Source organism: Etheostoma spectabile, chromosome 18, assembly GCF_008692095.1.
Source record: "Etheostoma spectabile isolate EspeVRDwgs_2016 chromosome 18, UIUC_Espe_1.0, whole genome shotgun sequence".
Taxonomy (NCBI): Eukaryota; Metazoa; Chordata; class Actinopteri; order Perciformes; family Percidae; genus Etheostoma; species Etheostoma spectabile.
The window spans coordinates 24,711,472-24,727,378 of NC_045750.1; the positions used below are offsets into that span (position 1 = coordinate 24,711,472).

Genomic DNA, 15,907 nt, shown 5'->3' on the forward strand with positions numbered 1-15,907 from the left:
CCATGCTTTCATCTTCAGTAGATTGACTACTGTAACGGGGTCTTTACAGGTCTCCCTAAAAAATCAATCAGACAGCTGCAGCTGATTCAGAACTCACTAAGACCAAGAGACTGGATCACATCACTCCAGTTCTGAGTCTTACACTGGCTTCCTGTGTCTCAAAGAATTGATTTCAAAGTACTCTTGCTAGTTTATAAATCCCTTAACGGTTAGGTCCAAAATACATTTCTGATCTGCTACTACACTATGACCCCCCAGACCTCTCAGGTCATCTGGGACAGGTCTACTTTCTGTCCCCAGAGTCAGAACTAAACAGGGTGAAGCAGCTTTCAGTTTCTATGCTCCTCATATCTGGAATAAACTCCCAGAACCTGCAGATCCGCTGCTACTCTCAGTCTTTTAAATCAAGGCTGAAGACCTCTTTTTGATGCTGCTTCTTTAAATGAATGCTCTTCTTTCTTATGCTGCACGTAATTTATTCTTGTGTTTTATGTGTCCTAATGTTTCTATTTGTTTTTAACTGTCTATTCATGTGTCTTATTGATTTTTAATGCTTATGACTTTTAACGTTTGTTTGTGTTTATCTGGTTATTGTTTTGTGTAAAGCACTTTGAATTGCCCTGTTGCTGAAATGTGCTATACAAATAAAGCTGCCTTGCCTTGCTTTGCCTATGTATGGTGAAGGGTATGTGATGATGGGGGGGGGGGTTATTTTAAGTCCAAAGGCCAATGGAACTTTATCAGGATGCATAGTATCCTGATTCATGAATAACTGGCCATTAAAAATGAAAATCTGCTTCTATGGGAATTTAACATAGGGGTGTGTGTACTTATGCCCCTGTATTTTAAGGAAGAACATTTATTTATTTACAATACGTTATTCATTCACAAAGAGAATCATTGTCCTTAAAAGATTTAGATTTTCCTAAATTTGTTTGAATTAAGGCATTAAGATCAATTTCCAAAAGATGTTTTTTTTATTCCCTATTTTTAATCAACTTTAGCATGGGTGTGTAAACTTATGCAAGCCACTGTACTTCTTACTAAAAAGAACAATAAACACAAAGGGTCCTAAATATGCTACTTGTTGGCTGGATTGGACACAACAGCATAATGCACACTTTATTGGTGAAAACTACCATGTTTGATCAGCAAAGACACAAAAAAGACAACAGAAGAAGCTGCTTGGACGTTGCTTGCTCCTAAAATAGTTTACTTTTTTGTGCAACCAAGACCAGTTTTAAGTCTGTGTTTATACTTTTGCTGTTAGACTGTTATGTTGGACCTCTTTTTTTTCCCAGCAATAACCAAGATGATTTTTATATTTCAAGTTAGGGATGTTTGCGAGAGAGTGTTGTGAGAACTTTGCTTGAGATCTAACAGCAGATTGTCCTCAAAGACTAAGAAGTGGCTCCAAAAAAGAAAAATCAAGCTCCCTCCTTTTCAACAAAATGTCAGACAACAATGATACTTTAACCAGACAGACAATAGCAAAAGCAAATGCATTTGACCACAGAAGACCGAACACTGATTCTCCTATTGTCCTTGGAATATCATCAAAGTCCCTCAGTAGTTTAGTCCCCACCAAGGATCAAAGCCCAGTTGAGGCTTTCATGCGGCACATTGCATTGTGCTCATCGTGAGCCGCTTGCCTTTTGTTCTTACATGTAATGAGTCGTGATGAAAGGTGTGGTGTTGTTGCAGACAGGGACCAATCGGAGTCGTGCTCACAGAGCCTGTCTGAACGCATCGAGCGCTCCCTCTCACATCTCCCCCTTCGTTGCCCGTAAGCTCCTAAATCTTCATGGCTCACTAAAATATTCATCAGGATTGGAGCAATAGCAGTCAGGCCACAAAAACACATACACAGCACACGCGTGTGGACACGCATTCTCGGACATACACACGTTGTTCAGAGCATGGGGCTTTTATAATTTAGTGCTTCAGCGCTTTTGATATCTAGAGACTGGATGGCTCACTTGGAGCACTGAGCCTCAGTCACAGACATGACTTCCTCCCTGGGGACAGCAGAGGAAACTGCAACATTCTTACCCTCTTGCTGCTGCTGTTCAGTACACAAAACGTGAAGTTGAAAATCATATCATTCACACAAAGTCTGGGTTCACTGGCTTCTTTGAAATACCGCTTATAGCTTGGGAACACAAGACACTGTTTTATGCTCTGACCAGTAATTATTTCAGTCCCCACAATGGCGCCTGTCTGCAGAAACAAAGAGATATCCCAAACCAGTCATGTAGGCACGAGAGGCACAGGCGTGAGAGCCGATTTATGGAGCGGGATATTCTCATTTTCCCCACAGCTGTTCTGGCCTCACGGTTTCCAAGACATGATTAAATTTGAATGTACTTTACCATATATAAAGGTCAGTGCTTGTTGCGTAAACACTTCATATAAAGATTTTTATCATTACACATTTTTAAGCATCTACAGAGGCCCATACATGTTGATAAAGCTGAGTCATTTAGAATTTATGGTAGCCCATTCTCCAAAATTTGAAACCAGTGATTTTTTTTGACTTTTCTTGTGTCTGAATTAAATCATATATGCAGTGAGGAAGAACCAATTGCTCTACAAGGAAGCAAGAGTGCCAAAAGTGCCAAAAAGAAGATGCTAGCAGTTGTCAGTTTGAATGTTCTGAGCCGCGCTGAGCTGAGCCTACTCAGTTTGAGCTCTGTCGCTGCAAATGTCAGCTCATCTCAATCCAGGGTCTGTTATGAAGACGGCGGCAGTCGCAGATTACGATGCTGTTCATTGCTTCATGGAATGTTGGGGAGATTAAAAGTAGAAGTTTGAACTCAAGATTAGATTACCATCCTTACACACGAACACACAAATCATTGCACTTGACAATGCAATAAGTAAATTTGTTATGTTTCTGTGCAGCTGTGTTCTTTTTAAGCCAGTCACATGATACCGCCGGATCAGTGAATAAGGTTGGACAAAAACAGCAAACACACTCCTCTAACACATCCGTGTCACTTGACTGTTAACCGCTATCAATTCAGATCTCTATTAACTAGCTTTCCTCTAGTGGTGCTGAAGCTCAGTCAGTTGGGCTGAATTCTAACTCGGGGTTTGGTAGATTCCATGGCTGTAAATGTCTAGTCTAACTTTTATTTTAGCCTACATTCAATCATTTAAACAAACATGAAATGTAGGGCAACATTGCAGTTGATAATACTGGGATGTTACATAACTTCAGCTAGAGACTGGAGTAAGCCAAAAAAAATGATTAAAAGTTTATTTCGAGTGAATTAACCCCAGGGCACAATGTCATCAATATGGAAAATGATGCAAACCAAAACAGTAGACCTGCAATAAACAGGACTTGAAATACCATGCATAACTTCCAATATAATACTTTTTCAGTAACAGAAGAACACCAGCAGCATAAACATCCCGTAGGCTGAGCTGAATCAACTTCACTCTGACATAAAAACAAGACTCTTCTTTACAAACTAGGGTTGCAGGGCTGTAGTATTGGGTTGCAGAAGACATCACGAATCTCCGTGATGATGTGTCCACCCCCTAAACCTGCATGTCCTCAGGCATCTCACGGCAATAAACACAAACACTACATAACCCTAATTCCCCCGTCTCATGAATCGGTTTAAATAATCACCTGAATGAACTGTGACACTAATTACTAATTCACTTTGCGCAGAATGTCGACATTGTGCGTGCGTCAAATTTCACTCGGACCATTGTTTTTGCAGGTCTAATGAGTCATGACATTAACAACGCCTAAAGCCCTCCTCCTACGCTCCTCCAGCCCACTTCTCTCTTTATTAGAGGCGCTCCTCTGCTCCAGTCTTCAGAGCAGCAGGCGCCCAGTCAGCGCTCTATTGTTCTCCTGCAGCTTCAGACTGGAGTTGATGCTTTTCTCACATTTTCTTGGATGTACCTTCATCTCGCCAAGATGAGACTTATTTTTGTCGCTGTTGCGGTTGCAGCTTTGTTGACAGGTAGGTAACGGAGTGTTGGTTTTCTTCTTGCAGAGTGCTGTAAGTTAGTGGGAGCAGTTCAGGACCATGGACAGAGACAGTGGCTGCTCTTTCACGCAAAATACATGCAATCTTTTCATTCTAACATAAATGCTTTCTTTCTAATGCAGAAAATCTAGCGTTTCCAGTGGGAAAAGAAGGGCAGAGAGAAGATGTGGTATGTTGTTCTGACACAGCAGCTATGCAGTAATTAAAGCAGCAAAGAGCTACATATATAACAGGGCTGCAACTATTATTTTCTTGATTAATTTATTAGTTAAAATCTGTTTAGTGTCATAGAGTGAAAAAACTGGGAAATATTCACATTTAAGTTGGACTCAAAACAGATTAATCGATAATCAAAATAGTTGGCGATTAATTTAATAGTTGACAACTAATTAAATTAATCGATTCATCTTTACAGCTCTAATATACAGTTTTGGTTAATTGCAGGTAACACGCTGTTTGGTTGAAGTCTTGTCCAAAGCTCTTTCCAAACCAGACTCCCAGCTGGATCAGGAATGCAAAGGTCTTCTCCAAGCAGGTTTGTAGCACAAGCAGATTTTTCACTGTGCATGGAGATAGTAAACAGGCATATTTAAAGCATTAAGGATATTGTTGATGCAGTAGTCTTTTAACTGTCAGGTTGCTGAGACATTGAGAAGCTGGTAGATTCAAACACATAAAACAAACTTGAACAAATATATCTTGGCAAACAGCTGGTGACAAAAATAGAGCTATTCAGATCGCGTTCAGCTTTCATGCCACAGACAACACAAGAGTGATTGATCAAATACAAGATGGGATTTGACCTTAAGGCTGAAGTCTTAGAGCTATACTGAGCACATATTTGACACCTCCTTTTGATTTTTCTCGTGTTCTGTCATAGGGGTTAACCATTCCCCGCTGGACAAGAAGAGTGGGGAGGGGATAGTAACTCATGGAGAGGTGGCCAAAGGTTATCCTGAGGAAAAGACAGCAGATGTGAAAGACATCGAGGCTCTCCTACAATCCGTGGAGGAAAAAAGAGACCTCTCCGAAGACGAACGCAGCCAAGAATCCTGGAGTCTGGGTGATGAGAAGGAGAAGAGACATGAGAACGAAGAGGAAGGAGAGCGGGAGAAGAGGAGCAGCTGGAAGCCTGGAAGGTACCACCAAAGGAAACACAAACGAGGAGAAGAAGAAAAAGAAGACGACAATGAGCGCAGTCAGGAGAGCTGGGGTATCGACGAAAAGAGATCTGAAGACGAAGGAGATGAAGAGCGAGAGAAGAAGAACTGGAGGCCTGGAAGATACCACCAAAGAAAACACAAACGCAATGAGGAATCTTTCGGAGGAGAGATGGAGGAGCCAGAGGAAGAACGTAGCCAAGAATACTGGGATGTGGACAAAAGGCAAGGGAACAAGGACGAGGAGGAGAGAGACAAGCGCATATGGAAGCCCACACATCGCTACCACCACAAGAAAAAGCTCCACAAACGTGGTGATGAACCACTGGAGGAGGAAGAAGATGGTGAACGCAGCCAGGAGTCCTGGGGTCTTGACAAGAGGGACTGGAGGGCCGGCAGATTTCACCAGAGGAGACACAAACGTGACGAAGAGCTCGCCGAAGAAGCCGGGGAAGAGCCAGAAGAAGAACGCAGCCAGGAGTCCTGGGGTCTCGACAAGAGGGACTGGAGGGCTGGAAGGTACCACCAGAGGAGACACAAGCGTGACGAAGAACTCTCTGAGGAAGAGCCAGAAGAAGAACGCAGCCAGGAATCTTGGGGTCTCGACAAGAGGGACTGGAGGGCTGGGAGATTCCACCAGAGGAGACACAAGCGTGACGAAGAGCTCTCCGAGGAAGAGCCAGAAGAAGAACGCAGCCAGGAATCTTGGGGTCTTGACAAGAGGGACCGAAGGGCCGGCAGATACCACCAGAGGAAACACAAGCGTGACAAAGAGCTCTCCGAGGAAGAGCCAGAAGAACGCAGCCAGGAATCTTGGGGTCTTGACAAGAGGGACTGGAGGGCTGGCAGATTTCACCAGAGGAGACACAAGCGCGACGAAGAGCTCGCCGAGGAAGCCGGGGAAGAGCCAGATGAAGAACGCAGCCAGGAGTCCTGGGACTTTGATACTGGAAGAGAAAAGCGGGAGTGGAGGGCCGGCAGGTACCACCAGAGGAGACACAAGCGTGATGAAGAGCTCTCCGAGGAGGTGAGAGAAGAGCCTGAGGAGGAACGCAGCCAGGAGTCCTGGGGCCTCGACAAAAGACATGGAAAAGAAGAGCAAGAAATAGAAAAGCGTATATGGAAACCGACACATCGATACCACCATAAAAAGAAGTTTCACAAACGTGGTGGATCAGAAGAAGAGGAAGAACAGAGGGGTGATGCAGAAGAATATGAGGAGACGGCAAAGGACGGGGACCAAGTAATGAGGTATCCAACAACTCGTACTGCTTAATTCTGCAACTTTGCATTCTGCACCCCAATGCACAAAACACTGCCCTGAGCTGGGGTAACACCCCATCAAAAAACATTTTGCACAAGACATGAACAAACCCCTTAGTAGTGTACATATGCTGACATTAATATTGTTGTTTGAACAGAAAGTAATTGGGGCTGTTTTTCAGGTATCTAGCAGAAAAGCGCAATCCATGGATTTTCAGAGGTTACTACCATCCTGCGTGGTATAAAAGGGATTCAGATGAGAATGCTGCTTCTAACAAGGTAGGCATTATGTGATACCCTTATTTTCCTGCATATATTAAGCAGACATATTTCTGCCTTTTGCTTTCGATTAGTGGCAACCGAAACATGTAGATAAAGAAAATTTGATCTTTCTAAAAATGTTTTTATGAATCCTAGCCTAGTAAACCTTTTAGCACATTTGCGGTATATTGTTTGGGATTGACCCAACACCGGTACATTTTCAAAAAAATGAACCATTTTGATTATCAATTACCAGTGATGGTTTGATTAGCAGAGCACATCATTATTTTGCATTGATCGTACAGTTTAGACATAATGTGATTCTGTCTTTGATGTTTTCAGATGGATGAACTGGCCAAGGTGCTGAGCTATAAGATAAGGGCCAGCCATCCTAATCAAGAGGAGCCAAAGAGGAGCATGCACCAGAGAGCGCTTACCCCGCCGGAGGTAAACACGCCTTTCAAACAAAAAGACCTTTATGGCTGAGAATTTATTTGCTGTCACGTTCACCTCTAATTAGACTACTGAACTGAAAATACATTTCACATCTAAGACCACGTAGCAGCCAGGATGCAAAACTCATGTTTGAAATCACCTTTGATCTAAAATGTAAAGAACCTTAATTCTGAAGGCATTTCCATAAAACAAATCTTCCCCTTTCATATAAAGCTGACCCAGTAAAGCCATGAAGCACATCAAGTGCCTCTGCCACACTGTTTCACAGTGGGGGGGGGCGAAAGCAAGCAACCATGCTCATTATGGAAATGTCTAGTCTACATGAGGATGTCAGGATTTAGCCTTCAGAGCATCAGTGAATATGCATCTGAGTAAATGCACATCAAGAATTGTCCGCCACGAGCATGTCCGAAATACATGAAGGAGAAATATAACCAGTATATCCGAGGGCAGTGACTCGTTCCTCAACTTTGGAATATATGCTAGAATGATTTTGCTGTCTATGTCAAATCAGTTCTTGCTCACAGCATCTCTCGTTCAGCATCACCTTGTTTGCTGTTTTATTTGCACATCACCTTTTTTATTACTGCTGCAGTAATCACACTAAGAACCCCATGATTATAGCCTCCCAGAGCAATCAGTCATAATACGGTCATTAAAAAAGAGAGCACCGGCCTGTAGAGACCTCCCTTCATCTTGTCACATACTTAAAGCAGAAAAAGGAAGGTGGTTGTGTAGTGATATCAGTTTTACAGCACCACAAATCAAGGGATAATTAGGGAATGTTTAACCTAAATGACCAATTTACATAAAGTATATTACACAGATTTCTTGTTTTTTAGGAGAAAGAGCTGGAAAACCTTGCAGCGATGGACACGGAGCTGCAGAAAATCGCTGCCAAGCTGCATGACAACAGTGCATAACCAGAATGGACAGCATTTAGAGGCACTACCTGCTGCTGTCCTACTGTATGTCAGCCAATTTAGTGTGCTTAGTGTTAAAGACAAAAATAAATCTTGGAGCCTTGCCAATACATTTTATCAACATATTTGTGATATTCTGATGTTAAATTAATACGCATGGGAATGGTTTTGATGTTTAAACATGAGAGAAAACTATAAAATATATCTGAGACAAATTATTATATCGTTGTGTTCTGAAGAGTTTGTTCAGTCTGCACTCAATAAAAGGAGTTATTCTGGGACCAAACAAATTATCTCTCAAATTCTTTGAAGAAAAATCAAGTACACACACCAGGTTTAGTATTGTTTTTTAATCCTGTGCAGATATATTTAACCCACAGTGAAGCTGTTTTAGCAACTAGATCATAACAAATGGCACTTTCTGCAGGTAAAATAAAAAGTCATAACCTAGAAGCTGGAGAGCATTAACTCAAAAACAAATTGTCACTTACTCTCAACTTAAATTTCAGAAATTCCTTACGCAATACACTGAGCCTACCCTGCCTAAACCGGCTTTTAGTTTGCTCCTCAGCATCCCAACACCTTTTCTCTGCACTGATCTGAACACATGCCAGGAAAAAGTGTTCTGATGAACGCAAACCAAACATTCTAGTCTCCCTTATTCCAGATGTGTCAAATCAGTTCAGCAGAAAGAGAAGTCCATGCTGGAGGAGAATCCTTATAGGCCATTGGTAACGTGCCCTTAAAGATGGATTCTTCTGTATTTGTTCATCCTTCAGTGTCGGTCAGTTTCAGTCTCTTTGCTGCTGGTTCCCCAGCTTGCTGGGAGCCTGCGGGTTTGGAGCAGTCCGCGGCAACCGTTGTTCCTGAGAGGAGGTATCCCCCGCCCCCGCTCATCAGTAGCACAGGATGTGTCCTGTTAGGCAACACCTAGGGACACAACGCAGAAATACAGTCAGGAGACTAATTCTAGAGGAAGGGCCGGCTGGAATAACACTTTGGTATTTAGCGGGAATATCCGAGTATGCACATTGTTTTTATCTACTTGCTGCATAGTACACAATTCTGGAAGAAGCAACACAAACGTGGACAGTGAGCGCAAATGGTGGGGGGTCATTTAAGGGGAATGAAATGACAATTTCAATTCAGACAATTTATTCAAAAATGCCAAACATTGTACTGTGAGAATGTGCTGCTTTTCTATACTTTGTCGTTACAAATTATGAATATTTGAAGTTTGTCGGACCCAATTTGATAGTCACCTTCATTTTATTTACCAAAAGATTAATTTACAAAAACATTAAAAGAAATTTTGAGTGGTAATATAAAAATGACTCAAATTTTCCAATTTATTTTATAGAGCAGCCATAATTCTATGTCAGTGCTGATTTACCTGGTAATGTCTGAGCCAGGTGTCTGTGAGTCTGAGGTTGACTGTACCGCCATGGTCCTTGAGCTTTGTGTAGCACTCAATAAGAGCCTACAGAGATGGAGGGGGAAAAAAATAAGCATTAAGAGGACGACTGCAGAGTCAACAAGTCGGGGTGATCTTTTCAGCTACATAAGCACAAAAGGTAATAAAAGGCAAGGGCGTGACAGGCTTGTATCTCCTCAGCAGTGACAGGAATGTCCGCTGCAGTAATGTTTTAAGGACATTTCCCACTGGAAGATTGAAAACCTGTGTGCACTGGCGACATAACTAATTATCCTCATCCAAAACGTGTTGTGGTTCCGGTACACACCACAAGCTATGACGATCTTACCTCTTTGTATTGGGAGTAGACAACAAAAGGCCTGGAGGGGGAGAGGAATTTGAGCAGGCCCATTAGGACTGGACACGGGTGAAACCGACTGGCTATGACCAACCTGCATGTGGGACACAAACAGATGATGAAGCAAACCTGTCCAATATGACATACACTGTAAACCGTGTACTTTGTTACTGGAAATGTGTATGTCGGCAATATCGATGCAAGTTATGGCCGGGATTTAGTACCTATTGTAGACATTCATTTCATATTTTACATCGCTGGGTAAGACAGTCAAAGAGGCTGATTTAGGACAGTCTGCTCTAAGGTAGAGTTTATGATATAGCTGCTATGATGTAGAGGAGACTCGGGAGGAAAGTCCATCGGCTAACAAGATCAATACTCATGTCACCCTCACAACACTTCATTAATCTTAAATAAGCTATAAAGCAAGTTCCTCCTTTTATATGACAGGAAGCTGCACAGCAATCACTGTGTTCACCTCGTAGGGGCATCGTGTGTGAGCTCGGAGAACGGCATTCATCATGACTTATATGGACATTTTTACAATACTTGAATCATTCATCACTTTGTAATCCCTGTAGATCTGTTTTAATTACTGTTGTTTACTACACGGAGAACTGACAAAGCCGCGGTGGAAGAGAAAGAGGCCGATGCTGAAAAGAACAGAGTGGTGCAGAGGAACAGAAACGTGTAAGAAGCCAAATCGGACACCAACCCGTCTGCATTCCTGCCTTCCAGCAGGGCAGCAGCAGCTGCCAGCTTCTTCCGTTTCTCCTCCTGCTTCACCTTTTTTCCCTGAGCCTAAAAGTAAAAAAATAAATAAATAATAATAGGACACTGAATTTCAGATCCGATTTCTTTTCTTTACATCCATGTTTAATCCTGTTGCTTTCAAATACAAAAAGGCATGCCAGTAAAACCAAAGTGTCCTAAGTGGGTTCAGTAAATAGTGGGCATACTCTGGCTTCTTTGAGTTTCTCCCGCTCATCTTTCTCGGGGTCATGGCTACCATCGGCCCCAGTGCTGGTCTCCATGCTCTGTTCCTCTGGACTGCCCCGCCGTTCTGCCTCAGGCTGGTTTTGCTCCTCTTCTGCAGACGTGTCGGATTTCTTTGAATCTGTAATGTTGAGGGAGAGAATCTACCTCAGAGGCATGTCAAAGAATCTTAGTCTGTGTAGTCCATAAAAAGGTGAAACTATGATAACATGACCATCCAGGAAATACTTGGTTTTCTATGGCATTTCAGAACTAACTTGCAGCTACTCAGTTTCATCTAAAAACAAGCCTCTACCAATCTTGGAGAGATTGTTTTTAAATGGCAGGCTCTACCTGCACTGGGATCTTTGGCGGTGGTGTCCAGAGTGCCTGCCAGCAGAGCACTGACATGGCAGATGGGAAACTCATGCAGCATATCGTGAAAATGTTCTGGGAAGCCAAAGCTCTCCACACCCGCCCGAACGGGCCCACCTCCTGGGTACATTTGGATCACTGAGCCATAGCCTGGATGAGGAGGAAAGAGAGCATAATTATACAGAAGGGCCAGTTAAAGCTTTTTAAATACATTATTTGTATAGAAAATCATTTGGGAAAACGCATGAAAACTGCAGAAAGGTTTACGGGACTGACGTACCGCCCATTCTTTCCATGACAGATCCCAGCACCAGGCCAGCACAAGTCTCGAAGACCAAAACTTTACTGCCAGCGTGGATGTTTCCCAGGGTCAACATCTGGGCAAGTGTGTCATACCGCAGGTGGCTGCATCACAGGAAAACATACACATCATACATCTCTCTCTGCTCTGTTAAAGTCCACTTTCACACATGCTGCTAATCCTTGTGCTGACTCACCAGATCTTCCCCGGTTCCCGGCCATGGTACATCATAGCCAGGATGCGACAGGACGGTTTTAGAATCGTCACAGTATTTTCATACCTGGAAAAGTACAGGCATGGTAACAGCTGATAACACTAATTACAACGCAGTACATTATATTAAGTCAGAAACAAATTGTGGGTGCATCCTTGGAAGTGACTCACTTCTTCTTTTTCTTCTTGATGTACTTATCCTGGGCATATTCGGTCTTATCTCGGAATGTTGAGCTGTTCTCTATAAGCTGCTGAATGATTTCCTGTGGAGCACATGCAAACATTTTCTCCAGTCTCTCTTCTGGTATACTTCAACGTTTCATCTGATAATTTAAAAGATAAGGTTCCCATCACAAGACAAAAAACAACAATGCATTGGCCACCTTACAATGCTTTTTGTCTTCTCTATCCTGCCTGTGCCACACTGATTCAAATTTAAAATGTAATGGTGTTTTCCCACTGCAGGGTACCTACTCGACTCTGCTCGTCTTTTTCGGTTTACCATTACAAAAAAAAGTCCCTGGTACCTGCTAACAGTTACTTTTTGTAGTACTACCTCAGTCGAGGTTCCAAGTGAGCTGAGCCGCAGCCGAGTCGAGGAGGTACCATTAATGGAAAAACGCCATAAGTCATTAACAAAGGGTCACAAGTATTTAACTTCATTTTCTTTAAAGGCTGAGTAATTTCCTGAAATAGTTTGGCACTGTAGTTTTAAGCATACATTATTTAGGTATGTGTTGGGAACAACTATACCTTTTAATTTTTTTTTGTGCACAACTTAGTATTATTGGCAGCAGAACCATGCAGATGGATTGATAAACTACGACGCTCACGTTCATTTTAATAAAGCAATCAGCCCTGAGCGCAACAGCGTGCGACTCGACAACTACGGATCTCTATGGCACAGAAGGATAAACTATATCAGGCTTTGGCTACGCAGACAAAACGTTTTAGAATAATCCATCCATTGTTTTTTGTCTTTCACAACGTAAATTTGAGGGCCTTCAACTAAAAAGAAAAGAATAGATATTGAAAAATATTGCCCACATTATTCTTAAAACAAAAACAGACAACATCTGGCAGTACTGTAATACTTTCCCATTTATGTATTACCCCGTTTACACCGAGCAGGGGTGACTTTGTGTTTGAAAGGGCTAACCGGCGTTGATCGACTCGGCCTGTGAACTAGGTCGAGAGGTGATTGGACGTGGGTTAATTTTAGTGTGACTTGCACAAGCGTCCCTAACAACCGGTACGGGATAAATGATGTCATCGGGTGTAAATGGGAGCCACAGTCATGACGCAACCCTTAAAACAAACTGCAGCAGTCATGTTTTCAGCAACAGGGGAGGTAAACAACAGTATGAGATAGCGATATATATATCTATAGATATATATATATATCTATATATATATAGAGAGAGAAAGAGAGATGTGTGTGTGTATTTTAAGGTGTAGGAGCTCCTGGCCGTCCAATCCGTGGTGAGGAAGAAATTAACCGGCTGATTAGGGGGGACAGTAAAGGTCACCTTTCCATAACCAGCACATGATAATTGGCACGCATCGCTTGCGGCTTGTGAACCACGTCCTATCTGAATTTTTGTGTGTCATGACGAGAGGTCAACCCGTGTTGACCGACTCGGTTTGAATCAAACAAAATAAGGGTTGAACACGGGTCAGTTTGCCCTGGTCCAACCCAGCGTATTGTTGTAAAAATGGTCTTATTGCAAGATTTTTTATGTACCTGACCCTTCAGACCTTGCTCTTTGAGCGTCTCAATGTCATCCCTGGTCAGTTTCTGTGATTTTCCATCGTCTACAATGTTCCTGTTGTCTGTGCCTGCCTCCTTTGCATCTGGGGACAAACACAAAATAGATTACTCATAGTTAAGAATAAAGCGTTACAGTCTGTAATAGTCTTTTACATGTCCATGCATACAGTCTGGAAATAACAGATTTATATTCTGGGAGGTATAAAAAGTGTCAGTTGTAAAACTCAAGCATGAATGGGATTGGTGGGTGCTATTTAACAGCAGCAGGTCACACACCAGCGGGGCCCTCTGTGTGCTTGGGCTTCAGAGGCTGCAGGATCCCTCCAGACACAATCTCAAATGTGCTGCTGTACAACTGGCCCACAGCTTTATCCAGGAAGAACCACTGCTTCTCAAAAATCACCTTCCTGTGAGTGGAACGTACAGCAATAAATCATTATTATAAGAATAATCAATGCTATGACATCTTCAAAAATCAAAGAACTTTGTTTTAACTTTGTTTGTAGTCAGGCACATTCTTGCTTTTGGGGGAATTACTAGGATTGTTGGAACCTTATGAATTATAGAGTGTGGTCTTGACCACTTCTATCTGTAAAGTGTCTCGAGATAACTTTTGTTATGATTTGATACTCTAAATACAATTTGTATGTTGTCGTATGTGGAGGAGCACTTGATATCTACAATGGCTATAATAAGTTTACCCCCCCAGGCTGAAGTTGATAAAAAAAGAGGAGTTAAAAAAATTATGAATTTGGAAATTCATCTTCATGCCTTAACACCAAACAATTTGGAAAATCCAATTTTTTAAGGACATCAATTTTCTTTGTGAATGAATAATGTATTATAAATAAATAAATGTTCTTCCTTAAAATACAGCAGGCATAAGTATCCACCCCCTTATGTTAAATTCCCATAGAGGCAGGAACATTTTTAAAGGCCAGTTATTTCATTGATCAGGATACTATGCATCCTGATAAAGTTCCCTTGGCCTTTGAAATTAAAAATTACCCCCCCCACACATCATCACATACCCTTCACCATTCATAGAGATTGGCATTGTTTTATTTCAGTTAGCTTAATAGCTGATTTGATTTGCATTGAGAGATGATCTTATGGAAAGTTCCCCATGCCTATCTTTATGTATAGTGAAGGGTATGTGATTGTGGGGGGGGGGGGGTGTTTTAATTCCAAAGGCCAAGGGAACTTTATCAGGATGCATAGTATCCTGATCAATGAAATAACTGGCCTTTAATAATAAAAATGTTCCTGCTTCTATGGGAATTTAACATAGGGGGGTGGATACTTATGCCCCCTGTATTTTAAGGAAGAACATTTATTTATTTACAATACATTATTCATTCACAAAGAAAATTGGTGTCCTTAAAAGGTTGGATTTTTCTAAATTTTTTGCATTAAGGCATTAAGATCAATTTCCAAAAGGTGTTTTTTTATTCCTCTTTTTAATCCCCTTTAGCCTGGGGGTGTAGACCTATTCTAGCCCCTGTATGACCATACATCCCTATGTGCGGCATCCAGCAGACAGATGTTGCCCCAGTTTGTGCCTCTCATGCAATTATAATAAATGGGGTTTATGTTCCTTTGTTGTGTTAGGTTAACATATTCTGACTTACTTCTTCAGTTGAATTTGCACAGCTTTGAAGACATCTCCCCGTTTCAGCACAACGTAGTCGCCCTCTTTTATCCTGTACTGAGAATCCTCGTCAACATTGTCCGCCATAATAAAGCAGATTAAAACCAGCCCACCAGTCCGCTGTCCCTTTCAGATACTTATACGGAGTCGCCGTTGACAAGGCACTGTCCAAAAAGGCACTAAAACACCCTGAACTAAAAGCAAAACACGGCAAATCACTAGTTCCACGTGCTAGCTTTCATTTCCCTAGCTTCCCAGGACGACTAAACAATTGCAGACTGTAGAGCGTGCCATGTTTCAACATAGTCATCGGTGATTGGCTGGCTTTGCGTCGCTGAGCTTGCTAGCCAATAGGATGTAGCCAATAATTTCAGAATCATCGATGAGCGTGAAGTTATCGTCAGAGGAGAGGGAAGTGCTATGAAGAAGCACAGACTTTAGACACGGACTAATTTCACAGTCTTCGGGTAACCATAGACTATATATACACTACCGGTCAAAAGTTTGGGGTCACTTAGAAATTTCCATTACACTCCATTATAGACAGAATCCCAGCTGAGATAAGTTGCCTTGTTTTTTTAACCAGGGCAGCAGTTTTTAGATTACATTATGTGCTTACAAAATTGCATAAGGGTTGTCCAATGTTTTCTTAGTTAGTTTTTTTTTAAAATTATATCAGATTAGTAAACAGAATGTGCCTTTGGAACATTGGATGAATGGTTGCTGATAATGGGTAATGTAGATATTGCATTAAAGGTCAGCCACCCACTCAG

General features: G+C 42.0%; 2 protein-coding genes across 2 annotated transcripts; one reads left to right on the forward strand and one right to left on the reverse strand.

The window, feature by feature from the left end:
• The first annotated feature begins 3,732 nt into the window (after nt 1-3,732).
• On the forward strand, nt 3,733-8,166 carry chgb (chromogranin B). Its single transcript, XM_032543065.1, has 8 exons — nt 3,733-3,986; nt 4,136-4,182; nt 4,458-4,548; nt 4,894-5,661; nt 6,112-6,424; nt 6,619-6,715; nt 7,040-7,144; nt 7,996-8,166. Exons 1-8 carry the CDS (start codon nt 3,920-3,922, stop codon nt 8,074-8,076), a joined length of 1,569 nt encoding a protein of 522 aa, XP_032398956.1. The 5' UTR covers nt 3,733-3,919; the 3' UTR covers nt 8,077-8,166.
• A 241-nt stretch (nt 8,167-8,407) lies between these two features.
• Nucleotides 8,408-15,427, reverse strand: trmt6 (tRNA methyltransferase 6 non-catalytic subunit). The gene is made up of 12 exons (XM_032543066.1): nt 15,115-15,427; nt 13,760-13,890; nt 13,457-13,566; nt 11,884-11,975; nt 11,696-11,779; nt 11,479-11,603; nt 11,178-11,348; nt 10,808-10,965; nt 10,564-10,649; nt 9,840-9,942; nt 9,470-9,556; nt 8,408-9,006 (listed from the first exon to the last, which is right to left on the reverse strand). Exons 1-12 carry the CDS (start codon nt 15,219-15,221, stop codon nt 8,845-8,847), a joined length of 1,416 nt encoding a protein of 471 aa, XP_032398957.1. The 5' UTR covers nt 15,222-15,427; the 3' UTR covers nt 8,408-8,844.
• Nucleotides 15,428-15,907: the final 480 nt, after the last annotated feature.